Source organism: Terrapene carolina, unplaced genomic scaffold (genome assembly GCF_002925995.2).
Source record: "Terrapene carolina triunguis isolate 2854851 unplaced genomic scaffold, T_m_triunguis-2.0 Scaffold66, whole genome shotgun sequence".
Taxonomy (NCBI): domain Eukaryota; kingdom Metazoa; phylum Chordata; order Testudines; family Emydidae; genus Terrapene; species Terrapene triunguis.
Genome location: NW_020664417.1, coordinates 52673933 through 52700710, shown reverse-complemented (window position 1 = coordinate 52700710; position 26778 = coordinate 52673933). Strand labels below are relative to the sequence as shown.

At 41.9% G+C, this 26778-nt stretch overlaps 1 protein-coding gene across 1 annotated transcript; it reads left to right on the top strand.

Annotated features, from left to right (window-relative positions):
- Positions 1 to 6840: 6840 nt before the first annotated feature.
- On the top strand, positions 6841 to 23306 carry EXOC1L (exocyst complex component 1 like). The gene is made up of 3 exons (XM_024193141.1): positions 6841 to 6961; positions 12270 to 12400; positions 23043 to 23306. Exons 1-3 carry the CDS (start codon positions 6841 to 6843, stop codon positions 23304 to 23306), a joined length of 516 nt encoding a protein of 171 aa, XP_024048909.1.
- Positions 23307 to 26778: the final 3472 nt, after the last annotated feature.

Sequence of the window (26778 nt, the reverse complement as noted above, 5' to 3'; positions counted from 1 at the left end):
ATGCTGTGTAGCCCCTAGACACTCTAACTGTGCTAAAAATTGTCAAATGACTTTTTTCTTTTTTAATATGTTGATAACTATGCATGGATCCCATCATAAGCAGCTAGGCTCCACTTCTACAGCAGAGAGTCACCCAACCCTGCCTGTTTTATATAAAGAGTCAGTTAAGCTGGAGGGGAAGAAAATAATTTTACTGAACATCCCTCAAAATCCTAAAGCCAATTTGATCCATAGCAGTGTGATTATGATGGACAAAAGTTTATTAATTAGAAGGCGGTGGCCAAAAAAAATGTTTTGTAGGCATAGCTCCGTATGCTGAGGCTGGCTCTGAGATCAGTCCTATCAAAACTATCCTAGAACAATGGGGTACAAAACAAGAGAGCAAAATTCAGTGGGCAAGAATACTGGCTGTCTCTTAATAAAAGATCGTATATAAAAATCCACCCAGTAAGCCTGTTAATATTGTCAAGGTAGTGTGCTTAATGCGGCATTTAAGAATTCATAGAGCATGTCGCAGAAGTAATTTAATCCCTATGCTGATTTTTGATGTAAGAGGAGCTGCAAAGAAACTACTCAGTAGTATAATAGAATGGGGTCTTGTGAACAGGGCCGGCTCTGGCTTTTTTGCCGCCCAAGGCAAAAAAGCCTCCGGCCGCCCCCCCCGCCCCCCGCGGGGGGGAGGGCGGCCGGAGCCCCGGGAGGAGGGCGGTGAGCCCCGGCGGGGGCTCCGCCCTCCCCCCAGCGGCAGGGGGGAGGGCGCGGGGGGGAGGGCGGCGAGCCCGCTCTCCCCCCGGCGGCCAGAGCGCAGGGGGTAGGGCGGCGAGCCCGGCCGTGGCCCCGTTCTCCCCGGGGGCCGGAGCGCCGCCCCCCTCCAGGTGCCGCCCCAAGCACCAGCTTGGTGGGCTGGTGCCTGGAGCCGGCCCTGCTTGTGAACTGGGACTGAGATGGCATGTTGCTTTTCACCACTGCTCAGAAATACTGTAAATACATAAACAAAAATTTCATGAAAATTGTTTCAATGTTTTTCCCCCCCCTTTGGAAAGAAAATTGGATGCAAGTGTTAAGCACTTTCTCCCTTTTGAAATGGTTCTCCTTCCCAAAAGAATTTCTAAATATAGAAAACTGTAATTTATATTTCAGTGTAGTGAATGTGCCTGAGAGGTTTCAATAAGCATGAAATAACACAGAACTGATTAATATTTTGCACAGAGCCTGAAAATTGGCCCAAGTGCACTGACATTTGCAAGTTTAGGCCTGGATCCTGCACCAAATTGCATGAGCAGACCAGCAGTGGTCTGCACTTACAGTGAGTTGCAGGCTCGGGGCCTTATCTAACTAGGCTTTTCTAATAAGTCTATTGGCATGATATTTAAGAACCAAAATAATACTTTCCACCCCAAGAACACAAACTGCTTCAAAATTCAATACATTAAATCTCACAACACAACTGTGAGGTAGGTATTACTGCTCTCATTTTGCAGCTGGAGAAACTAAGGCACCAAGACATTAAATGATTTAATAAAAAAAAGTTTTGCCTGGTCTTGAGTCAAATCCACAAATCCTTCCCTGCGATGCCAGGGGAGGAAGGATACTGCTGGAAATCCGTATTATATGCTTAGCTCTGTTGCTCCCCAAAGGGGCCCATAAGAAATGTGTGGCTTTACCCAAAACCAAGATTTTTTTTTTCTTCAAATTTTCACTGAGTTTTGCTCAAGTGAAGCTTAAAGGAACAAGTCAGCCACAGTCACCAAGGTTTTCATTCTACCTGAAAACTGAAAGTGAAATGGAGAGGGCACAAATCCAGGCAATCTGAAACTAAAAGGAAGTTTGCTGTGCCTTCTTCCAAAATCTTATGAGTTTAGCACAGCTCTAATAATAGAGCTGTTCAGATTGCTTTTTAATATTTAATTATTTTGTTTTTATGGAGTTATATTTTAACTGTACAGCACCCTGAATGCCTTGGCATTGAACCTGGGCATAATAAATAAATGAAGATTTTATATATATTTGAAGCTTTTTTGAAAGATCCATACACGTTTTTAAAAGGTAGTTTGTACCTATAAGCCCATGGTTTAAAAAAGTGTCAGAAAAGTATTCCGGGCACATGGCACGGAGTGTGCATCATGTACTGTAGCTGAGTCAGACAAATAATAGTTTCTTAAGGAGGACTCTGGCACTATGAACCACTGAAACCTCTCATCATGACACTATAAATACTGATGGTGATGAACTGAAGTCTGAGGCAGCAGAAGCTTCAACACATCCTTGACAGATGGATGGATACAAAGGGTGGGCAGTAAGAGTGGGAGGATTGCAAGCTGTTATTTCACATCATAGCTGCACGCTACAACACCTCTGAATTCGCAGGTTTAAAAAAAGGAGTCCAATCCAAAACACAGGTACAATCAGAAAAGGGATAATAGGTACATCCGCAGAGTCAATTATTTTTTAAACCTTCCCTGAAGCTATGGGAAAGAAAGTATTGCCCTGGTCCACCCAGTGAGCATGTAAACAGCCTATCTAGGGGATCTTGTTGAATCCACACAGTGGATTTTGACTGATATTCTGTTTGGCCTATATGCTAGGGAAGTTCTGTGCATGCAAAGAGAACAGATAATCAAAGTAAAGTTTCACAATGCAAATCTGTTAGGAGAATTTTGTCAGTGTGCAAGACAGTGTATGAACAGATAGCAGCTGCATTTGTAACTTTTAAGAAGTTCACTACACAAAATCTCACTGTGCAATATTGCATATTTATTATGCATTTGCAAGCCCCATATCTGATGGCTTAATTAATATCTCAGATATTTGAAATTCTGCCTGGCTGAGAACAAAGCCATGCAAATTGTCATCACAGAGCATTTAAAAAAAAATATACAAACCGTTTCATTATTTGTATAGTGTCGAACATTTTTGAAACTCTTGACAAGATCTAAACTAAAAAACAGATTTTTTTTAAGCTAAGTCCTTTTAATATTTTGAAATAAAAGCAATGTGTTTATTAATCTTACTATCAATACCTTCTGCAGTCTTTATGCAGAAAAGACTGCCAGTGAAATAGGGGGACTTGAGTCCCTTCTCACAGTGGTGCGAATAAAGTAACTCCACTGAAGTCAGGTCAAGTCAGTGCAATTATTTCTGAAAGCAGCATAGCTAAGGTATTTTCAGTTGTAAGTTATTAATTATTATTATATCCTCATCTCATAGTGCCCACATTATGGCAGGAGCCATTTTGTGTTAATTCTGTGTAAATACCTAGAAAGACATAGACAGAGACTCCCTTACCAAGAGGAGTTTACAGTCTAAGCACTAACCTGGCAGAGTCCGCGCATAGAACTGGCCTACCAATTATTCCAGTGTAGGGGCATCCTCAGATGGTCAAGATCAAGTATTCATGGCTCTCTTACACCAACCCATCCCAGCAGAGGAGTCATGGCCAGGGAACTGAGCACCCTTATGCCCTGCTTATCCCCAGCTGCCCACACCAGCCGTAGGCATCTCTAAGTTATGTCAGGGTCTGGCCTAACATAGGATCTGGCCTAGGATCAGGGTGGCATAGAAGCCACCACCTTCGCACTCCTCCTAAACTATGCTGTGCTCCTCAGCTGTAACCGAGGATCTGGGTGTAAGAATTGTTTGTTCAAAATTAATCCAGTTTAATGTTTTGAATCAGTAGCATACCAGGAGACCAGGTCATGGGTGATCTGGCCTAGTGGTCAGAGCAGGAGTCAGACCCAGAGTCAGAGTCCAAATGCCAGAGCCAAGGATCAAAGCAGAGTCAGAGCCAGCCAGGAATCAGAATCAAAGATCAGAACCAGATTATCTGGAGTCTGGGAGGGCAGGAGCAGGGCTAGTTCTGAGGCTGGAACAGGAGGACTAGAACAAGGCCAGGTGGAGGTCAGGGTCAATGCTAGGTACAGGGCAGAAGCAAGGCAAGCACCAGCAAACAGAGACTCCACAGCATGTACATTGAACAGCCAGCCAGCAAGCTACTGCAGGGTTTAAGAACAGGCCTGCTAGCTTCCTCAGCCAATCAGGAGGGGCAGTTTGTCAGCGAGCCTGGCTAATATGGCCCAGCTTTTTAGGGCATCAGGAGACTGAGCAGGTGCAGTTGTCGGGCCTTATTCCTGATATTGCAGAAATATACTGTAAACTTAAGACTCACAAATATATTTTAAAAAATGTGGAAGGAACAGATCAAACCTAAACCTTCCAATCCAGGAAGTTTTTGGAAAGTGTAGGGGACAATTTCCTGGTGCAAGTGCTGGAGGAACCAACTAGGGGCAGAGCTCTTCTTGACCTGCTGCTCACAAACACGGAAGAATTAGGCTCTGAGAATGTAAAAACCTATAAGTTAGTGACTACATCTTATGTCATGTCAGTGAACCACCAAGTATATCTATGATGCTACGGAATATTAGTAATAAAAACAAAACAATTTTTGGAAAAATATTCTTCAGCTTCATAACTCACCTGCAAGATCCTCATTGCAGGAGTCCATAGGCCAGAGACAAAAATCAGTGGTATTACTATGAATTTATATCATACTAATTGAGATCACACTCTAGTGTCATTTTTCCTTGCAATAGTTAGTGACATTAGAAACACAACAAACCCTGCAGAAGAGAGAAGCTGTTGCAATCAACATTATTTTACAAACTAAAATTAAAGCCTCAGTGGACAGGGAAGAAGAGCTAAGCCTCTCCCACCAGGCAACAAAGATGTGTTGACAAGAAGCAGCACCAACGTGATTCAGACAGTGAAAGAGGACAGTCACTTGGCAAGTTAAAAGTTTAAATGTGATCCATAAATATGGCAGCTAAAGAACTGACTTCATTTAAGAAAAGAAGTAAATGCAAATGTTGCCATTGAGTTTTCAAAGTTGAAAAATGTTAAATTAACATCCATAGGTACAATCTATGTACAGGGAAGAAGAAGTGGGGGAGGGGGAGATGATCCTTTGTAAGGAAATTATTTACTAAGGCAGTGAGATAAAAATTGGCTGTAAGTAGTGAAATGATTTGGGTGAGAATACAAGAAATGAAAAATAAATGAAGCGCTTAAATACCATGTTGATGGATGTGATATGAAAACAGAAATAATTGCAACAGCCAGCTGCTACAGGCATCTAAGAATGGAAGAAAATCAAAGATTGGAACAGTCTATTGCAAGTTTTGAAATTAAGGGATACTGTACTGCTGAGGAACCTTATGGAAACATCTGCTGGGTGACAAGCATAGTTAACCATAGGTTATAAGCATAGCCATACCTGTTATGTATTCTGCTTCCAAGGGGGTATTTAACACTTCAGAGGATGGCTTCCTCTTTCCCCCCAAAATGCATCTGGCCAATCCTGAATAGTGTTACATGAGGACAGGCAGATTCTTTCTCAGCTCAAGCAGCTAATCAGTTTATTGAAGCATGAGGTATAGCTATCTCATAATGGCAGATATTATTACTGGTCATAAAGCTGTCCAATCTCTTTAAAAAGTTTTGTTAACTATTTGACTTGATAGCCTCCTGAAGAAGTAGATTGTACAGGTTGCCACGGCTGTATAAAGAACTGTAGCTTTTGTTTGATTGTAATGGTCTACCTTTTAGTTTGTTCAATTGTCCCGGCGACTCCCGCTGTTCTCAAGGACAACAGATAGGGCAGACCTGATCAGTTTGCAACATGCCTTCAGAGCTTTGCAAATCTCAAGTAAAACTCCCTGCTTCCAAATAAAAAATACTTTGCCATGTCTTCTCAGCGACACGTTTCTCTGCATGCCACTTACCATACTGTGCAAAAGTAATGACTGAACAGCTTCATATAAGTTGTACCATTAAATGAGAGTTTCACACGTGCATATTACTGACGGGACAATAGAGCCGTTAGTTCATTAAAAGTAGATTTTTTTTCATTGCTAGATCAGCAAAGCATCATATCGGAGCAAAACCATCTATTCAAATTGCTATTAAAAATCCATGACACCTTTAAATTGAAATTAGCCTACAAAGAAGTTTATAACCTCTGCAAACAGAGGTTGATAATGACAGATTTGTCACACCTTTTTTTTGGACATGAGATCTGATTTAATTTTGAAGACAAGGGAAGGAGGAGATGGGTGTGAGAACTTGAAAAGGTGTCTCACAAGACACCGCAGTGATTGCTGCAAACGCCTTGTGTGACAAGGAAGGGGTCAGTTTGGAGGATCAGATTGCCAAACAATAGGCCAGATTCACCCTGATGAAAATCTGGATTTGGACTAATGCTGAAGCTACTTTTCGGTCTGGAGCCAAGAGCTGGCTGGCACTTTGCTCTGAAGCAATGCACGCAGACCTGTGGGGAAAGTTAAGTGTTCGGCAGCCGCGCTACTGTAGGAGAGGAGGGAGGGAAAATGTGGGTAGATAGCCCTGCTTCTGCCTTTCCTCTTGCCAGTGGTAATATTCTTAATGGAAGATGATCCCAATCGATACCTCCAGTCAGCTGTTAACTGATGGGTATAATGGAATCAAACCGAGGTCGTGGGGCTTTCTTGAAGGTTTGATATTAAAAATGCCTGTGCAGGGTAACAGCCCGGGGGCTATATATGTCTGCCGCACCCATATGCACGAGTATGCCCCCACCACCACCAAACTCCGGACAAGCCGCAGAGAGTCAGTGCTGGGCGCGAGTGGCGGCAGGCGGCTGCTCCTGTCAGGAGGCTGGGAAGTTGGAGGTTTGTCTGAGGCCTGATCGGGGTGCCTGCAGAGACCGAGACCCCCGGGCACCTGCTCGGGAGCCGCGAAACGGGGCAGCAAGGGACCCAGAGAGAGAGAGAGAGAGAGTCGCCATCAGCCTTGCCTGCCGCGAAGGAAATGTCCTCGCTGGTGAAGGAGGACTTGCAAAAGAAGCTGTTTCACCCCCTGGGGCAGAGCCTGCGGGAGTTCATAGAGATCGAGTGCTCAGCCCACGACACGTTTTACCTCTGTGCCGCAGGTAACGCAGGGGCGGCGGGGGCAGGTGTATCGGTCTCTAGGAAGGAGCCCCGCGCCCTGCGAGCAAGCGGCGGGCTCGCCCTCTCCCACTCGCGTCCGGGCTCCGGGCTCCCAGCGAGCCTGCAAACGATGCTGGGTCCTGCTGCGGGCCCAGCTCGGGCCCTGATTTGCATTGGTCACTAGGTGCATTCCAACATCTGCATTGCACATCAGGCTCTTATATTGATGGCAACGGTGCCAGGCGCTGGAGGGGGACGTTTGCCCTAGTTTTGTGACTCAGGGGAGTCTTCCTGCAGCACGCTGGCCTGGCACCCGACCTTGCACCTTCCCGTTTCGCGGATCCTGGGCTACTTGCATGTGGAATGTGCATGGTACTAGACTGATGAATTATTTTGAAGTTGCATTCAAAGGGCTCTAATGCAAGTTCTTTCCCCGTGGCGGTCTGGACAACTGCCCTTAGAGCAGAGACTTGTCCCGTGGTGGGAATAGCAGGGTGGGTGGGAGGGGACGCCGGTGTACTGGACTCTTAGGAAGTGCTGCTCCTCTCAGAAAGGTTTTTAACTAACGATCCTGCGTCCAACTTAGCCTTTGGCCTAGTGTAATTGAAACAAACGCAGGGCGCTTGTTTCGATATTAAACCAAGTGTAGATACAAGCAAAGAAGATGGCACAGAAGTCTCGTGCGTGAGACCTTGTGGCTCTCTTCTTGGTGAAGTGTAACTGACAGCTACCTTTGCTCCGCTGCGCGCCAGACTCCTAACCTTAAACCCGAGGAGACGGATATCTGGGGCCTCGTTCCTTTATGTTGGCTGTTGACACGAATAGCCTACATTTTACGATCGTGCCTGCGCCGCTGTCCATTGTCTGAAGGATCTTCCGTTGTTAAATGGAAGGCTTAAAGCGTCGCGTTCATTAATTCACAGTATGTGCAACAGATTATAATTGCATAGTAAGAAGGATCCTAGATTTCCACATGAGGATGTTTAGGAATAGCCTCTGGCCCAAGCACATTGTGTGTGGTAATAAAGCGAGTGACAGTATAGAACAGTAACTGGATAGCCCCTTAGCCACATGCGTTTTCCAAATGCATCGCTGAGATTGGATACAAACTGTTCACACAGCGAGAAGAGAAGGGGGAGAGTAAAATTTGCCGCCCTGTGTTATAGCAGGGCATCGCCACTGAAATAAATGGTTTGAACAAGAAAAAGGTAAATCAGTGAAGAATTTGGTCCTATGATGTTGGGCAATAATATATATAGGGCTTGATCCCGCACGATTAAATGCGGGCATAACTCCCATTGACTTCAATGGGAATGTTGCCTGAATAAAAAGTAGCGGAGCCTATAATGCGAGATTGTATTTGAAATAAGTGGCGAGCAACTAAACTGCAACACTTCCTCCCGCTGTAGTTAATGGCATTAAATGGGTTGGAATCTTTTGGGACAGGCCAGTATGTTGCCAGATTGCTGTCTCTGCTGTCAGTCTCAATCAAGCAGTTCCTTTGCAGTCTTCAAATGTGGACATGCATAAAGCAAGAGGAGTCTGAAACCATTAGCCTTGTCTGAAGTGTCTCTGTGTTTCTCATTTGTATCTAGTTCGGGGCATTTCCTTGTCTACAGGGTGAAACCTACTGCATTGCTCAGAATCCCTGCACTTTTGGAAAGTTGTAGCCAACATATTTAGGAAGTTGAAAATAGGGTTGGAAAAGAGTATGCATTTTTTCCTACTTCAGACCAGTTCTGAAAAGCACCAGATACATAGTTGTTTATAATACACAAAGAAATGAGATAGCCAATACAAAATGTTAGAAAACTATTCACAATTTGCAAGCATATTTTGTGTAGCTAATTGCCTTTAAAAGACTGCTATTTTATAATACTAATTGTATTTTTATAATAACCATAACATTCTTCAGTAAACATTTGTTCTCTTCCTCTTTTTTTAGAGTGTTTGCAGTCCCCATCCCCTCATTGTGTTTAAGTATAGTTTCTTGTTATTCATTGCCTGAAGTACATCTTTGTTTAAGCCAAAGGATTGTGAATGTTCATTACTATAATAAAGTAAGATTGTTCACGGTGGCACAACCTTATTACTAGAATATTTACAAAAAAATTCATTTCAAATGTGTCTGCTATATAACTTTATTAAATAGGCATTGACAAATATCACCTAGTAAAATACATTTAGAAATCAATGAAATTGTATTGTTTTTATACCACTGAAAGCTGTTCAGAATTAGGGAATTTATAAATATTATGATTAGTAGGTAGAAGTGAACATTACTTTCTACTCCCTTTTTGTTCTTGAGGTTCAAACCATGTGCTACATATGGGCTTCAGGAATTTTTGTGAAGGTTGATAGGTTTGTACAACTATGACAAATATCAATTTTTTAAAAATCAGATTAAAGTTATGTTATGGAACATTCAAAGGGAAAAGAGAGCAAAAGCACCTTCTGAAATATTTGGGTGTTGTTTCCACAGAATAAAAAGAACAAACCAGTGAAGAAATCATCTAAACAAATTCACCTAATGGAGAATCTCTGCAGACATAATGGAAAATATACTGAAATTTAAGAATGGAGAGTGAGTGTGTGTGTGCATGTGTGTGAGAGAGAGAAAACCCCCCACTCTAACATAGTTGGGTAAGTGGTGGGCACAGAGTAAATCTGATCCTGAAAGTTGGTGAGCATCCTCCAATTCCTACTGTAGTCACTGGGAGTTCAAGTTGCTCAGCACTTTGCAGGATATAGTCCTTAATCCTGACCTAAACAGCTCTTTCTAATCCTGGAAGTTTCTTGAATAGAGCCTCCCAGTTATATCATATAAGGTCAGAATGGGTGATGGCTTTGTGCAGTATCCATAAGGGATTAAGAGAAAAGGAGCCCAAATTTGTTTTACTTTTTACTGACTTTTCTATTTTAAAAAATTCTGTGAACCCTGAAAACAGGTTGGCATTTTTGTGCATTTAGAAGATGTACAAATATCAGGCATGAAATCTTTTAAAACAAAATTGTTACTGTTTTAATATCCTTTAAATACAGACAAATGTTTTCTAATTCTTCACAAGTGACAAGTATATATTCTAGCAGCACAATTAGTGTAAGATCAAAACATTCTAACTAAAATCTTATCCTTTCAATAGTAGTCTCAATTTATTCTTCCTGGTTAACCTGTATTATGCCTGTCAATAGCTTGTAAGAAAGAGAAAATATTGTAAATAACCAAATATTTGCATAGATGCAAACAGAAACCTTTAGGAGACTATCCCGTTTAAAGCTATACTACAATAAAACCACAATGTGGGTAGATAAATGCTGCTATTTCCATGCCATATTCCCAATATTGTCTCTCTTCACTTTCATATTGGCAAATGGTAAAAGTCTGGAATGAGGATATTATATACTCCCCTATGTTGAATCACTAATCAACCCAATTAGTGGCAAAACTGAAATGTAGAGATGTCTAGCCATTTTTAGCAACTGCGTTTTGATGTGGTTAGGAGGGATTGCAATGACATCTTAATATCTTCCATTGGAAAATACAAGCATCCCCAAACTGCATTTCTTTTTCTTCTGTAAAACACCCCAGGAAACAATTTAAACAATCCAAGGCACTATAATGTCTCTCCTCTCCCCCAAGAAGAAATTTCAAACCTAAATTAAATGGGAAATCTGAGAAATGCTGATGTTATACAATTTTTGTCACGGGAATATAAGGAATAGGAACTTGGATAACCTAAATTACCAAAGAAGTGAGGACATATTTTAGATGAGCTAGGACTTCACTATTTCTAGGGCTGTTTCTTAACACATGTTCTTCTCAGATGTCATATGATTTCAACTCCTAGTTGGAGTCTAGAGCCTAGCACTAGAAAAAGCAGTAATTAGTTGGGTTTCCCAACAGACAGGGCCAGGAAGAAAAAAAAGCAAGCCACCCCGTTTTACTGTGCATTTGCAGGAAAAACTATATCCAGTGTATTTGTTGTTTTGGGTTTGTTTGTCTCTGTATTTCAGGATGAAATACGGGATTAACCCAGTAAACCCTTGCACATGGGAGTAATTCTTATAGGAGTAATCCCTCTTCTGTAAATGGAGTTATACACTTTAGCAAGAATTTGCAAGATCAGGCCCAACACTTGTTTTTATTTTAAATCTGTTTCTATTATTTTTTTAAGTACAGTAAAATGATTGACAAAAAAGCATAAAGCTTCCTCCACAGGGACTACTAATTTCTTGCTAACAAGGCAGGGCAAAAGAAATTTGGACAGGAAGAAGTTATTGCCAGATGATGTCCAGGAATTCCATTTTAAAAACATGCTGTGCCTCTAATACTGGTCTTCTACAGCTTTTTCTACAGCTTTCTACTCTCAGACCAGACCACTCCCCCAGAGGGTATGTGATGATGTCTAGTGGTGAGGTCAGGCTGCAGCCGCAGGGGAAGAATAGTTTTGGAGTACTATGCTGAAGAAGCAGGCCGTTAGGTCAGAGGTGTACCACTTCTCAGAAGGGTGCCAGAGTTACAAATCTCTGTATGAAGCCATAGACACCATCTGACAATTAAAAAAGAGAAAATAAAATAAACCTACCTAATATAGGTGTTCAAATTCCAGTGTTTCCCCCACTAATTCGCATGCATAATCCACAATACTGATCTCCTTTTCAGTGCTTAACGCAATTAATTAATATTGATGCGGATTATGATGAGTTTTTCTATCCTTCTATCCTTTCTTCACTTACTCCCTATTAGCAGAAGATAATCACAGACAAGTTGGAACTTCAAGTAGTATTTCTTAAATACTACATGTTATTTTTGTTTTGTATTATATTAATATTTTATAGGAAAACACAGATCTTCCATTCATGGGAAGTATACAAACATTAATGTAAATGCACAGACTCAGAACTGATTTTGGTCACAGTCCATCAACTCAGTGGACCTTTGCATGTGCATGGTGCACAACTGAAGTAAGTAGGATTCCGGACACATGAGGATCTACTTGCACAGATCTAAAGGCAGGATCAGGGCCTTAATGAGTGTATTCTTTAGTAAACCCAACAACAAAGCTTTCCCACAAACAAGATTCGCCTTTACAGGCTGGGTTAGGGTGAAAAAAAGAATCTATTAAAAGCAAATAGACTTTATGGGCTGCAAACATTGGGCTAAATTCTGCTCGCTGTGCAAACAAACCCATCAAGTTTCATATAGCTCTAGTTTTTAAACTATTGTTTAAAATGCAGCTTGATGAAGTATTTCATTTTCAGATATTTTGGAAAGCAATTGTCTGAGTAAACTAGTTTTTTGTCTTGCAGTGACTAAAGGTGGAGAAGTAGAAATATCTATGGTGAAACACTTTAGAATAGATCTGGATGAGAAATATGAAATGGCTGAAAAGTGGTTTTTGAAAGATCTGGAGATGATTGATGGAAAAGAAGCAGACACTGTAAGTGCTGTATTTTATTGTAAGTTTCTATTAACACAATGCATTTATGTTACAATTTGTGACACAACAGATGAGGTGCAGTTCTACTAAGAAAAGAGATTCAGTAAAAGAAAAAAAAAAGATGGCATAATGGGGATACAGAGTTATCATTTGTCAGAGACTCCAGATCACATTTGCTCTGCTTACAATAATTTTTTTTGTCAGTTCTGTAAACTCAGCTTAGATATGAGAGTCAAGATGGCCTATTTCTTGCTTGTATGTCATTGTAGTAATAGACAGAGCCGGCTCTAGGTTTTTTGCCGCTCCAAGCAAAAAAAAAAAAAAAAAAGGCTGGAATGCCGCCCCTAGAATTGTGCCGCCCCAAGCACATGCTTGCTTTGCTGGTGCCTACAGCCGGACCTCGTAATAGAGATTTTCCAAGTCACTTTTTGACCTCAACTACACCAGTGTAAATCTGGAGTAATTCAGTAGATTAACATTGGTGTAACTAAAAGGAAAATTTAACTCAATGTCTTCAGTTGAGTTGCTTACATATAACTGAGGGCAGGATATTTGAACTTGGAATAACCTGAGTAAAGATGAGGAAAATTCCAGAGTTTCAACTTGCAGAACTTTATATAAATTCTGCAGAATGTGGGGACAAAATTATTCCTATCAGTGGAAGCAGCAGCTGGGGATTCTGCCCCCTTAGCTCACAAATTCTGAGGTCCCCATGGCTCTCAGCAGATCTTCAGGATGCAAGAGCATCTGCCTACTGCTGTGCTGCCAGGGAATCCCCAGACCATGCCTAGTCCCTGAACATTCCCAAGTGTTGCAGAGTGGAGAAGTAAGTGGCACAAATTTATGTGCACATAAGGGAGCCTGCACCTATAGATATGGAGTGGGAACATGGACCTTTAACTAACAAATCTGTTGATTTAATCTTGCTTTTTCAAAATTAAAAAAACTAAAATAGTGTTTATATACAAACTTGCACTGGTTTAACTAAATCACTTTAAAAAGATTAAGTCCATGTGCACCTAAACAAGGCCTAAGACACTTAACTTTTAATGATTTACTCTTTTTAAATAGATGTAGTGACCACACACTATTTTATTACACTGGAGCTTTCCCATGAAAACCCCCACAGATATAATGAAAAAGAGGTGGACCCAAAAACATGGAGCTAGCAACTGCATTCCCATGAACTGCAATCTTGAAATATTTGGGACCAACTCTTGCTCACATTACTCATGAAAAACATTCAGAGGAACCAAGTAAAGTAAACAGGATCTATATATCTTTGATACTTATACAGCCCTCATCACTAATCTGAGCACCTGCCAATCTTTTAATGTATTTATCTTCACAACACCCCAGTAAGTTGGGGAAGTACTATTATCCCCATTTTAAGATACAGAACTGAGGCACAGAGAAGCTAAGTGACTTGCCCAAGATCACACACAAAGTGTGTGGCAGACTAGGGAGATCCAGGTTTAATTTCCAAGTCCTAGCCTAGTGCCCTAATCACTGGACCTGCGGCTAAAGGATTCAAATCACAGTAGTAATTCATGTGTAATTATGGAAGGGGCAAAATTGGCAGTAAAAACAGACATCAGAACAAACCCAGAGACAGAATTAAATTCAATTTTACAGAAGATGAAGGTGCATTGAGGAAAATACCTTATTGCATTTACAATACAAGATTTTAATAGATATTCAGCCAAATGAATATAATCCAAGTACAAATACAGCAATAAATTCTACATAAAAATGAATTCATGCAGAGTTCTCAAAGAAAAATCAGTGCAATTTTCTTCCAAGAAAAACAAATCTTGGTCTGAATCATTCACCCCCAAAAGATTGTCCCTCTTCACACCTATCTCTCTTCAATGGAATGCTAAATTGTATTATACTGTTCAGCCACTAGATGGCTCTGTGTGTGAAATACAGTACTTCATAGATTCATAGATTCATAGATTCTAGGACTGGAAGGGACCTCGAGAGGTCATCGAGTCCAGTCCCCTGCCCGCATGGCAGGACCAAATACTGTCTAGACCATCCCTGATAGACATTTATCTAACCTACTCTTAAATATCTCCAGAGATGGAGATTCCACAACCTCCCTAGGCAATTTATTCCAGTGTTTAACCACCCTGACAGTTAGGAACTTTTTCCTAATGTCCAACCTAGACCTCCCTTGCTGCAGTTTAAGCCCATTGCTTCTTGTTCTATCCTCAGAGGCTAAGGTGAACAAGTTTTCTCCCTCCTCCTTATGACACCCTTTTAGATACCTGAAAACTGCTATCATGTCCCCTCTCAGTCTTCTCTTTTCCAAACTAAACAAACCCAATTCTTTCAGCCTTCCTTCATAGGTCATGTTCTCAAGACCTTTAATCATTCTTGTTGCTCTTCTCTGGACCCTTTCCAATTTCTCCACATCTTTCTTGAAATGCGGTGCCCAGAACTGGACACAATACTCCAGCTGAGGCCTAACCAGAGCAGAGTAGAGCGGAAGAATGACTTCTCGTGTCTTGCTCACAACACACCTGTTAATACATCCCAGAATCACATTTGCTTTTTTTGCAACAGCATCACACTGTTGACTCATATTTAGCTTGTGGTCCACTATAACCCCTAGATCCCTTTCTGCCGTACTCCTTCCTAGACAGTCTCTTCCCATTTTGTATGTGTGAAACTGATTTTTTCTTCCTAAGTGGAGCACTTTGCATTTGTCTTTGTTAAACTTCATCCTGTTTAACTCAGACCATTTCTCCAATTTGTCCAGATCATTTTGAATTATGACCCTGTCCTCCAAAGCAGTTGCAATCCCTCCCAGTTTGGTATCATCCGCAAACTTAATAATCATACTTTCTATACCAATATCTAAGTCGTTAATGAAGATATTGAACAGAGCCGGTCCCAAAACAGACCCCTGCAGAACCCCACTCGTTATGCCTTTCCAGCAGGATTGGGAACCATTAATAACAACTCTCTGAGTACGGTTATCCAGCCAGTTATGCACCCACCTTATAGTAGCCCCATCTAAATTGTATTTGCCTAGTTTGTCGATAAGAATATCATGCGAGACCGTATCAAATGCCTTACTAAAGTCTAGGTATACCACATCCACAGCTTCTCCCTTATCCACAAGACTCGTTATCCTATCGAAGAAAGCTATCAGATTGGTTTGACATGATTTGTTCTTTACAAATCCATGCTGGCTGTTCCCTATCACCTTACCACCTTCCAAGTGTTTGCAGATGATTTCCTTAATTACTTGCTCCATTATCTTCCCTGGCACAGAAGTTAAACTAACTGGTCTGTAGTTTCCTGGGTTGTTTTTATTTCCCTTTTTATAGATGGGCACTATATTTGCCCTTTTCCAGTCTTCTGGAATCTCTCCCGTCTCCCACGATTTTCCAAAGATAATAGCTAGAGGCTCAGATACCTCCTCTATTAGCTCCTTGAGTATTCTAGGATGCATTTCATCAGGCCCTGGTGACTTGCAGGCATCTAACTTTTCTAAGTGATTTTTAACTTGTTCTTTTTTTATTTTATCTGCTAAACCTACCCCCTTCCCATTAGCATTCACTAGGATAGGCATTCCTTCAGACTTCTCGGTGAAGACCGAAACAAAGAAGTCATTAAGCATCTCTGCCATTTCCAAGTTTCCTGTTACTGTTTCTCCCTCTTCACTAAGCAGTGGGCCTACCCTGTCTTTGGTCTTCCTCTTGCTTCTAATATATTGATAAAAAGTCTTCTTGTTCCCCTTTATTCCCTTAGCTAGTTTGAGCTCATTTTGTGCTTTTGCCTTTCTAATCTTGCCCCTGCATTCCTGTGTTGTTTGCCTATATTCATCCTTTGTAATCTGTCCTTTAAACAAACCTCAGCCATACCTGGCAGAGTATTAAGGGATCTTATGATGAACATATCTTGTGTTTAAAGGCAAGCTGTACAGCCAGTCCATATCTGATACAGAACAACATGACAAGGTGTCAGGAGTAAACTAAGAATAGAAACAGAAGGGAAAAGGCTACAAAGGTTGCAAACAGAAGAAACAAAGCAACAAAGGTTTCAGGATCTCATCAACGTGCCACTCTTCAATGCCCCAGAGAACTTCAGCTTCGATAAACCTTCAGAATGGAAAGACTGGAATTAATATTTTGCAAGATTTTGCATGGCAACCAAGCTGAACCAAGAAACTGGAGATATACAGCTATTGTCTTTATTTTATGCTATGGGGAAGCAAGCAGAGCATATCTTTAAGTCCTTTGACTTTACTGAAAATAGTCATAAAGATAACTATGAAAGGGTTCTGACTATGTTTGATGCATACTCTATACCTCATAGAAATGTTTATGAAAGAGCATGTTTTCACCAGGGAATTCAAGAACCAGGGGAAAATGTTGAATGTTTTATAAGAGCTCTGCGTACATTGTTTGAAAACTGATTTTAGGGAAGGCAAGACGTGAAAATATCAGATAGACTGTGTAGTGGGGTGGCTGCCCCACTCCATGAGAAAAAGGGCTGGAACAAGCCAGAGAGGCTGCGCAGACCAGCAGCCAATCAGCAAAGGCCTATGGAGAGCCAATCAGGACCGGGGTTGGCCCCATATAAAGCCTGCCTAGCAAAGGAGACTAGCAAGGGGGAGGACTGGCTCCTGAGGTAAGGAGTTGTATCAGGGGGTAGCCGTGTTAGTCTGTATCCACAAAAACAACAAGGAATCCAGTGGCACCTTAAAGACTAACAGATTTATTTGGGCATAAGCTTTTGTGGGTAAAAAACCTCACTTCTTCAGATGCATGGAGTGAAAGTTACAGATGCCTGCATAATGCCTGTATCTGTAACTTTCACTCCATGCATCTGAAGAAGTGAGGTTTTTTTACCCACGAAAACTTATGCCCAAATAAATCTGTTAGTCTTTAAGGTGCCACCGGACTCCTTGTTGTTTTTGAGTTAAGGAGATAGCACCTTGGACAGAGCAGTGCTGGGCAGGCTCAGGGGAGCAGAGGAGAGCTCTGGCCCAGTTACCTGCCAGGCTGCGGCCCCTGATAAAAAGGGTCGAGAAGGTGCACGGGGCCAAAGGGGAAGTGGTCCAGGGAAGATAGGTGGACAGGAGGGGAGAGAAGGAGGGCAGAGAGAGGCTGCCACTACAGGGTCCCTGGGTCGGGACCCAGAGTAGCGGGTGGGCCTGGGTCCCTCCCTTCCCCCCCCTTGCACTGCACCTGGCCACGGAAGAGTGTGGCCAAAACAGACTGCAACTTGCCCCTGAGGTGAGGGGCTAGACTTTGGGGTTGTGGCTGGCCACTGAGGTAGGTGCAAGCCGAAGGACTGATGTTAACCCCCCCCCCCCAAAGGGGGTGAGAATGGAGTAGTGGGCACTGCCAGAGGGTAGTGTCCTGAAGCAGATGCCTCTGAGCAGGGAACAATGCGGGTCCCAAACCAGCAGAGCAGACAACGGGCGAGACACCACGCGCAGAAGGTGCTCCACGGCTGACAAGAGCTAATTCCTGGAGCAACCAGCAGGAGGCACCAGCGGTGATGAGTCCTGACCCCATTACAGACTGGTAATTGGGTTAACAGATAAAAACCTTTCACAGCAGCTACAACTGCAGAGAGATTTAACCCTAGCCACAGCTATACAGATAGCAAAACAGTCAGAATTAGTCAAACAGAACAAAAGGCAGGAGCAACTTGAAAAGCCTGAAACTAGCTTAGAAGCTATAACAGACACTTGAGTGTTAAAAGGCATCATAATAAAACCCCTGTGGCAAGGAGAGAGAACTCCCAGTCTAAGAAGAATAAATTCCAGCTAACACGCACAAGGTATGTGTCACAGGGTCCACTCACACAGTGACACCTCCTGCTGGCCATCCTGGGGATTAGTTCTGCCAGGTGGTGCACTTTCTTCAGGTGGTGCCTCTCCCATCGTCCTCTCCCTCTGCAGATCCACCTCACTCCAGGAACCGTGGCATCCTCATCATGACTCAGCCCTCCAGCCAGGTCACTAAGATCCTCACCTTCCAGGGAATTCATAGTCTTTCCAGACCTGCTGTCTGTCTAGCATCTCCAATGCCCTGGCCACTCCCCAGTAGCTGGTAGGGGAACCCAGGCCTGCCCTCTACATTGGGTTCCAGTCCAGGGACCCTCAACCTCAGCAGTCCTGAGCTTTCCTCTCCTAGCCCTCACTGCACCTTCCCTAGACTGCTTCCAACCACTGGTCCCCCTTCTCTCTCTGGGTCTACCAGCTCCAAAACCCTTCTCCCTCTTCCCAGGAAATGACTGCATCCTACTCACTCTGCAGTCTCCAAACACTCCTCCCCATTCCCAGAGAGTGTCTGCCCTTTCTCAGCAGCCCCCACTGCTTACAATTTCCTATCTTTATAAGTCCAGCCCAGCTCAGACCTGGACTCCTTTACTCATTCAAGGGATTACTTGGCCACCTGATTCCCCTCAGCTGTGGCCTGTTGGAATAATTAACCCCTTTCTTTGCCTTCATTAACCTTTTCAGGGCAATTGTGGGTTGAACACCCATCACAGTGTGGAAAAAGACATATCCCAAGAGATGATGCATTTCCAGCTGAGGCACATGGTGTAATAATTGTACAATATGTGGACATTTTGCGTCTGTTTGCTGCACCAAAGCAGTCAGGGAGTTGATTCATATTATAGACAATCAAAAGTAATTGTTTCTGGAATCTATCACTTGTGATGACATAGAGCCTGCCTGGAGAGTGAAACTGAATATTCAGGGCAAGACTATTGACTTTAAAACTGACTCAGAAGCTGATGTCACAGTCATCTCAGAAGGGATGTACAATCACTTCAACTCCTCCCAGAGCTTAAGTCGCCAGACACAGCTCTGAGTAGCCCTGGAGGTATTCTAAACTGCATGTACCAGTTCATCACAGAAACAGTTTAAAAAGATAAAAGCTATGCATTCATAGAAAATCAGGAGGTCATCTAGTCCAACCCCCTGCTCAAAGCAGGAGCAACCACAGCTAAATCATCCCCACCAGGGCTTTGTCAAGCCAGGCTTTAAAAACTTCTAAGGATGGAGATTCCACCACCTTCCTAGGTAACCTATTCCAGTGCTTCACCACTGGTGAAATAGTTTTTCCTAATATCCAACCTAGACTTCCCCCACTGCAACTTGAAACCATTGCTGCTTGTTCTGCCATCTGCCACCACTGAGAACAGCCGAGCTCCATCCTCTTTGGAACCCCCCTTCAGGTAGTTGAAGGCTGCTATCAAATCCCCCCTCACTCTTCTCTTCTGCAGACTAAATAGCCCCATTTCCCTCAGCCTCTCCTCGTAAGTCTTGTGTTCCAGCCCCCTAATCATTTTCGTTGCCCTCTGCTGGACTCTCTCCAATTTTTCCACATCCTTTCTGTAGTGGGGGAGCACAAACCTGGATGCAGTACTGCAGATGTAGCCTCACCAGTGCCGAATAGAGGGGAATAATCACTTCCCTCGATCTGCTGGCAATACTCCTACTAATGCAGCCCAATATGCCATTAGCCTTCTTGGCAACAAGGGCACACTGTTCATATACAGCTTCTAATCCACTGTAATCTTCAGGTCCTTTTCTGCAGAACTGCCGCATAGCCAGTCAGTCCCCCGCCTGTAGAAGTGCATGGGATTCTTCCAGCCTAAGTGCAGGACTCTGCACTTGTCCTTATTGAACCTCATCAGATTTCTTTTGGCCCAATCCTCCAATTTGTCTAGGTCACTCTGGACCCTATCCCTACCCTCCAGCATATCTACCTCTCCCCACATCTTAGTGTCATCTGCGAACTTGCTGAGGGTGCAATCCATCCCATCATCCAGATGATTAATGAAGATGTTGAACAAAACCAGCCCCAGACTGACCCCTGGGGTACTCCGCTTGATACCGGCTGCCAACTAGACATTGAGCCGTTGAGCACTACCCGTTGAGCCCGATGATCTAGCCAGCTTTCTGTCCACCTTATAGTCCATTCATCCAATCCATACTTTAACTTACTGGCAAGAATACTGTGAGAGACCATATCAAAAGCTTTGCTAAAGTCAAGGTATATGATGTCCATCGCTTTCTCCATATCCACAGAGCCAGTTATCTCATCACAGAAGGCAATCAGGTGGTCAGGCATGACTTGCCCTTGGTGAATCCATGTTGACTGTTCCTGATCACCTTCCTTTCCTCCAAATGCTGCAAAATGGATTCCTTGAGGACCTGCTCCATGATTTTTCCAGGGACTGAGGTGAGGCTGACCGGTCTGTAGTTCCCCAGATTCTCCTTCTTCCCTTTTTTTAAAGATGGGCACTCTGGTTGCCTTTTTCCAATTGTTCAGAGTGCTTAGGATCAAAGACCAACAACCTTCTCAGCTGCAATATGGCAGCCCTTATGGGCTAGTGAAAGAAATTGAAAGAAATTGATGATGGATATGATAATAGGGGACTTTTGAAATGAGATCCAGTACAAATCAACGAAGAAGACAATGCTGAACCATACAGTATACAAACATACCTGCCAAAGAGACCTTGGAAGAGACTAGATGCAGATTTATGCAAATTCAGAGGACATCATTATCTGTTTGGAGTGGATTGTTTTTCCAGGTATACAGAAATAATGCACTTGAAAGAAATAACATGTCACAGTGTTACTGAGAAATTGAAATTATCTTTTGATCACTTCTGTATTCCAGAAAAACTAATGACAGACAACAGACTACAATTCACTGCAGCAGAATGTAAGTCATTCTGAATGAAATATGATTTTGATCATATTATTAGCAGCCCACATTACCCACAAGCAAAAGGAGATGCTAAGAAAGCTGTACACACAGCCAAGAAAATCCTACAGCAGGAAGATCCATTCCTTGTTCTTCTGAGTAACAGACCAATGCCAACAGCAGCTACTGGATACGGTCCAGCAAAACTCCTGATGGGAAGACAACTCAGGTTCTTTTCCAAAACTTGAGCAGTAGTTCTATCTCCAACGTGACCAGACATGAAGAAAGTAGCCCAATAGGATAAAAAGGCTAAAAAAGCTTATGAACACTTTTACAACAGATATCACTTGGTTAGAGAACTGCCAGATCTACCACCTGGCGACCATGTTTTTGTCAAATTAGATGGAGAAAAGGGATGGACAACTCCAGCTGCTGTAAAGAAATAATTCAGCGCCACGATCATATGTGATTGAGACCAATAGTGGAGAGTTCAACAAAAACTGTCAACATCTACAGTTTGTTCCTCAGAAAGAACAATGAGCTGAACAAACTCTACAAATGGCAGATGCAGAACATGAAGAACACTCAGATTCCAAACTGACCAGAGACAGTCGTTGCAACTAGCTAGATGACCGAGTTGTTATGTGTTCGGATCATGTAATTAGAAATTTAACACATTTCAGAGATACTTAACAGACTGATCCATATTGAACATCAAAGAGTGTGATAGTGTAAATATTGTAAATGGTGGGCATGTAGAACTTAAAGGGGGAGATGTAATGGAATGCTACATTGTATTTTACTGTTCAGTCACTAGGTGTGTGTGTGTATGTAAAATACCTTATTTAAACAAATCTCAGCCATACCTGGCAAAGCCTGAAAGGATTTTATGATGAACACATCTGGTGTGTATATGCAAGCTGTGTAGCTCGTCCATGTCTGGTACAAGAACATGATACTCCCCTCATGCCCATGATGGGGGAGGGTCAGTCACATCCCCCTTCCCATACTTCGAGTACTTTATGCACTCTCTGTGTTTATGATAAATCTGGGTGAATTAGGGTAGGGGGTGGAGGACATGTCCAACCACTCCCAGCCCCTCCTGGCTCCATGCAGCTTAAGCCAAAAAAATAACAGTTTAGGGCTGATTTATCTTTCCTCTCTTCACATCCCAGAGCTCCCACAGCCATGGCAGCCAGAAGGACTTGCTCATAGCATGGCTACACTGAACTCCACTCCCATAATGCAGTGATGTGAGGGAGCTATCCCTGAGGGAATCCTCCCAGAGATTTCCTATTCTAGAACCTCCTCCCACACGTTTTTTTCATAGGAGGGTATGATCAAGGCCTGTCTTATTTCTGATGAAAAAACATTTAATCATAAAGTCATTAACATTAGGATAAATGTTCATAATAAACTACAGCTAATGACATTCACAAAGTTTAATTTAACAGGTTTCATTTTAAAGCCATTGTTAGCATTAAGCAAGCAGAGGAGCCAGTAAACCTAGAAATCTGCAATATAAGCAAAGAAGGCAATCAATACTCTTAATTTGATAGGGGAATTTATTTATAATAAGAGATAAGTGCTCTTCATACAGTACATTTTGGACAATATTACAGTCCTGTACATTTTAAAATTGTGTCTTATAATTGTCGTAAGTTGTAGTGTGTTCATTTGGACAAATCCTGAAACCCGTGCTCACATCATTGAGAGTTATACCTGATTACAGACTGTTTTAGGGCATTCTTGGTAAAAATTTAAAAGAACCACCCCTGTAGGAATGTCTATGGATTGTGGAAATATTTCTGAAGTCCAGTGCTAATATTTTATGAATCCGTTATAGTGAGATAAAGACTACAAGGTGGCTAAGCATAAAACAATAAATGTTGCTGTTCCAGTGCCTATAAAGCTAGTAATTTCATTCTCTCTTCATTTTTTTTTAGGATAATCCATATTTTGACATGCACTTTGAGAAGGTCTACAGTTGGGAAGCATATAGCTGTGCATCTAAATATGCCTTTGCTCGAACGTTAAACAAATTGAATTACATGTACCTTAAAAAGGACTTGAAGATTGTGAACTTTGATATAACCTACATAAATGATGATTCACTCTGGTCATCCAACAATGGGGACTGTTTAGTACTTATGAAGATATGCTTCTATGCTTCCAACCTTTTGTGTCTGTCCCTGTGTCCTATGCCATAAAGATGGATTTCATAACAATAAGGTGACTAGCTGGCTTCCAGTGCCAGATTCCAACAAATCATCTGATATAAAAGATAAGTGATATGCAGTATTTGCTATTTAATTTTACATATCAACCAAAACCAGAAACCTCATTTTTATATAGATAATGAACTGTTTCTTTCAGTAAGATCCCAATCATGCAAACACTTACACACCAGCCTTCATACAGGTAGTGCCACACACAGCTGCAGTTACATGCAGGCTCTCTGTCCAGCCCCTGCAATGAACCAACAATGGAAAGGCTACAGCTAAGGCAATTCCCCAGGCATGCACCCCCTCTGGAGTATAAACGCAAAAATTATACCCTCTTGCGCTGCACAGGGACCTATAAAGAGTAAGCTCATAAAGTTCGCCCCCTCCCTCAATGTGGAGAGGAATATGCAATAGCCTTTGCCCCTTGAGCTAAGCTTCCCACACACTTCACTCCAACTCACTGGTTTAGATAAAGCAAAAACAAATTTATTAACTACAAAAGATAGATTTAAGGGATAGCAAACAGATCAAAGCAGATTACCTAGCATATAAACAAAAAACACAAACTAAGCCAAATATACTAGGTAGATTGGATATGAATTAGCAGATTCTCACTGTAAGAGATGATACAAGCAGGTTGCAGATCCTTAAGGGGCAAGCTGCACTTGCTTGGTTCCCAAACCAGTCTGTGGAAAAATATTGACATCCCAAGATGGAGTCCACAGACATGTGGTCTGGTCACATGTCCTTGTAGAGAGTCATAGCAGCCATTACTTGGAGGCTGTCTGTAGCGTTCTCAGGAAGGTTCCCCAGGTGGGAGATAAGCTTCTCCTAAGGCCTATTGTTCTTTCCTAATGGCCCATTGCCCTGAATAGGCCCTTCCCCACCCACTATCTAGACTGAAAGCATCTTGTCTAGTGGGCATTATCCAGGTGTAACTACATTTGAAATACAGATACATAGTCAATATTCATAACTTCAGATAAAAATGAAATATGCATACAAATAGGATAATCATATTCAGCAATTCATAACTTTTCCAATTATACCTTACATGATTTATCTTGCATAAAATGCATCATAATTATGCTATAACCAATCATAATAATATCACTATGAAAAATATGGGATGCATTGTCACTGTGGGGAAACACATGTGTCTATTATACATTTTTTACAGAGTGTCAAATACTTTTTCATTTTTAACTTCCATCACTTGTGGTACCCTCTTAAAAATTTAAAGTTAATATTTCCTGATTAATTTTGCCTCTTTCTATTTGCCCCTTTTTTGAGCACAAGTGAATACAAATATATATATATATATATATATATATATATATTGTTCACATCATTTTCTGTGAATCAACTTTGATGCTAACCTAGTTTTAGGAACACAGTTTAACATCCACACTTTCTTCAGCTCTGGAGCAACAGTGACGCTGGATGGGAAGGGCTCTGAGTTCCTACAGAGTATTCTTTCCCAGGTGTTGGACTGTTGGGTCTTGCTGAAATGCTCAGGGTCCAAATGACCATCATATTTGGGGGCAGAGACCTTGGGGATTTTTCACCTTCCTCTGCTATATGGGGCCTAGGTCACTTGCAGGTTTCTACTGGAATAAATGTTGAATTCTCTGTAACTTTAAGTCTTTAAAGAGGACTTCAGTAATTCAGCCAGAAATTATGGGTCTATTACAGGAGTGGGTGAGTGAGGTTTTGTGGCTTGCAATGGCTCTAACAATTTCTCAGCATATTTTCAATATGCTACTTAAATGCATATTAATTAATGCCTTTGATTAAATGTAACAATTTAAATAATTGGGTGGCTTTTTAAAAAGTGTTCAGCATTGGCCTACCTCTGCTTCCATTGAAGTCAGTTGTTTTACCATTGAGTTCAGCACTGGCCTAATTGCTCCCACTGAGTGCTTTTGAAAATCTTTCTCATAGTAAATATTAAGAACTGGATTGTAACCCTACAATTCAGCATCAGTAAAGGATAATTCATAGCTGTGTTGCCCCAGGAGCAAGGTCACAGGAGCAGAATCACAATCGGATTTCTGCTTCCCCTTTGTTCCAGGGGAAGTAATCTGCAGCCATCTTTTTGCTAGCCCTCCTGACCAGCATTTCAAAATTAATTTCAGAGAGATATGGGGTGCGAGGCTCTGGAGAGGGGGTTTGGCTCCCAGGGTGGGAGGCCTCTGAATGCCACTGTATACTTTTCTACTAATCATACACATCTTTAGAAATACTATTGCCAATAGATAAGGTGGGATCTTTAATATATGACTATGGCTACTACATTAAATCTGTATTTTGTAAAAATAATTACACTCTGGATTCACTGATTCTTCCCACCAACTAAGAGCTAAAGTTTTAGCAAATTAAATCTATATATAAGGTTGTTAATTTCAATTTATTTTAATCCTTTACTATTACTCTAATGCTGCTTTTGCAAACATATGGGGGGGGTGGAAATCTTTATATTAAACTTTCATTACGAAGCGCACAGCTTTTGGGGTCTGGATGGAGAGGACTATGAAAACTGGCTCTTTTCTGAGAGCATCAGAGCCCCCAGAGAACTTCTGGTTTGAAATCTGAAGTGGGGAAGAAGGACTTGACGATGGAGGAAATACCCCAAACCTGTTATAGAATCTCCCAAACCTCAAGAGATCATCAAGTCCAGTCCCCTGTACTGACGAAGGACCAAGTAAACCTTGTTTGTCCAACCTCTTCTTCAAAACCTCAGTGATGGAGATTCCAAACTCCCTTAGAAGCCTATTCCAGATTTTAATTACCCTTGTAGTTAGAAGGTTTTTCTGAATATCTAACCTAGATCTCTCTTGCAGCAGATTAAGCCCATTGCTTCTTGTTCTACCTTAGCTGAACATGAAGAACAATTGATCATTGTCCTCTTAATAACAGCCCTTAACATATTTGAAGACTATCAGGGTCCCCCCAACTCAGTCTTCTTTTTTCAAGACTAAACATGCCTTTTGTTCAAACTTTCCGCATCGGTCAGGTTTACTAAACCTTTATCATTTTTGTTGCTCTCTTTGGGACACTCTCCAATTTGTCTACATCTTTCCTAAAATGTTGATTCATATCCAATTTGTAATCCATTTTAGCTCCGGATCCTTTTCAGCAGTACTATGATATAGCCAATTAGTTCATATTTTGTAGTTGTGCATCTGATTTTTTTCCTGCCTAAGCGTAGTATTTTGCACTTGTCTTTATTGAATTGCATCTCGTTGATTTCAGACCAATTCTACAATTTGTCACAGTTGTTTTGAATTCTAATCCTGTCTTCCAGAGAGCTAGCAACCCCTCACAGCTTGATGTCATCCACACATTTTATAATCATATTCTCCATGCCATTATCCAAGTTATTAATGAAAATATTGAATAGTACCAGACCCAGGACTGACCTCTGCAGGGCCCCACAATATATCCTCCCTCTCCC

Coding starts and splice junctions, on each gene's coding strand:
- EXOC1L (XM_024193141.1), top strand. CDS start 6,841: ATGTCCTCGCTGGTGAAGGAGGACTTGCAAAAGAAGCTGTTTCACCCC. Junction 6,962..12,269: donor GTTTTACCTCTGTGCCGCAG/GTAACGCAGGGG, acceptor TTTGTCTTGCAG/TGACTAAAGGTGGAGAAGTA. Junction 12,401..23,042: donor ATGGAAAAGAAGCAGACACT/GTAAGTGCTGTA, acceptor ATTTTTTTTTAG/GATAATCCATATTTTGACAT.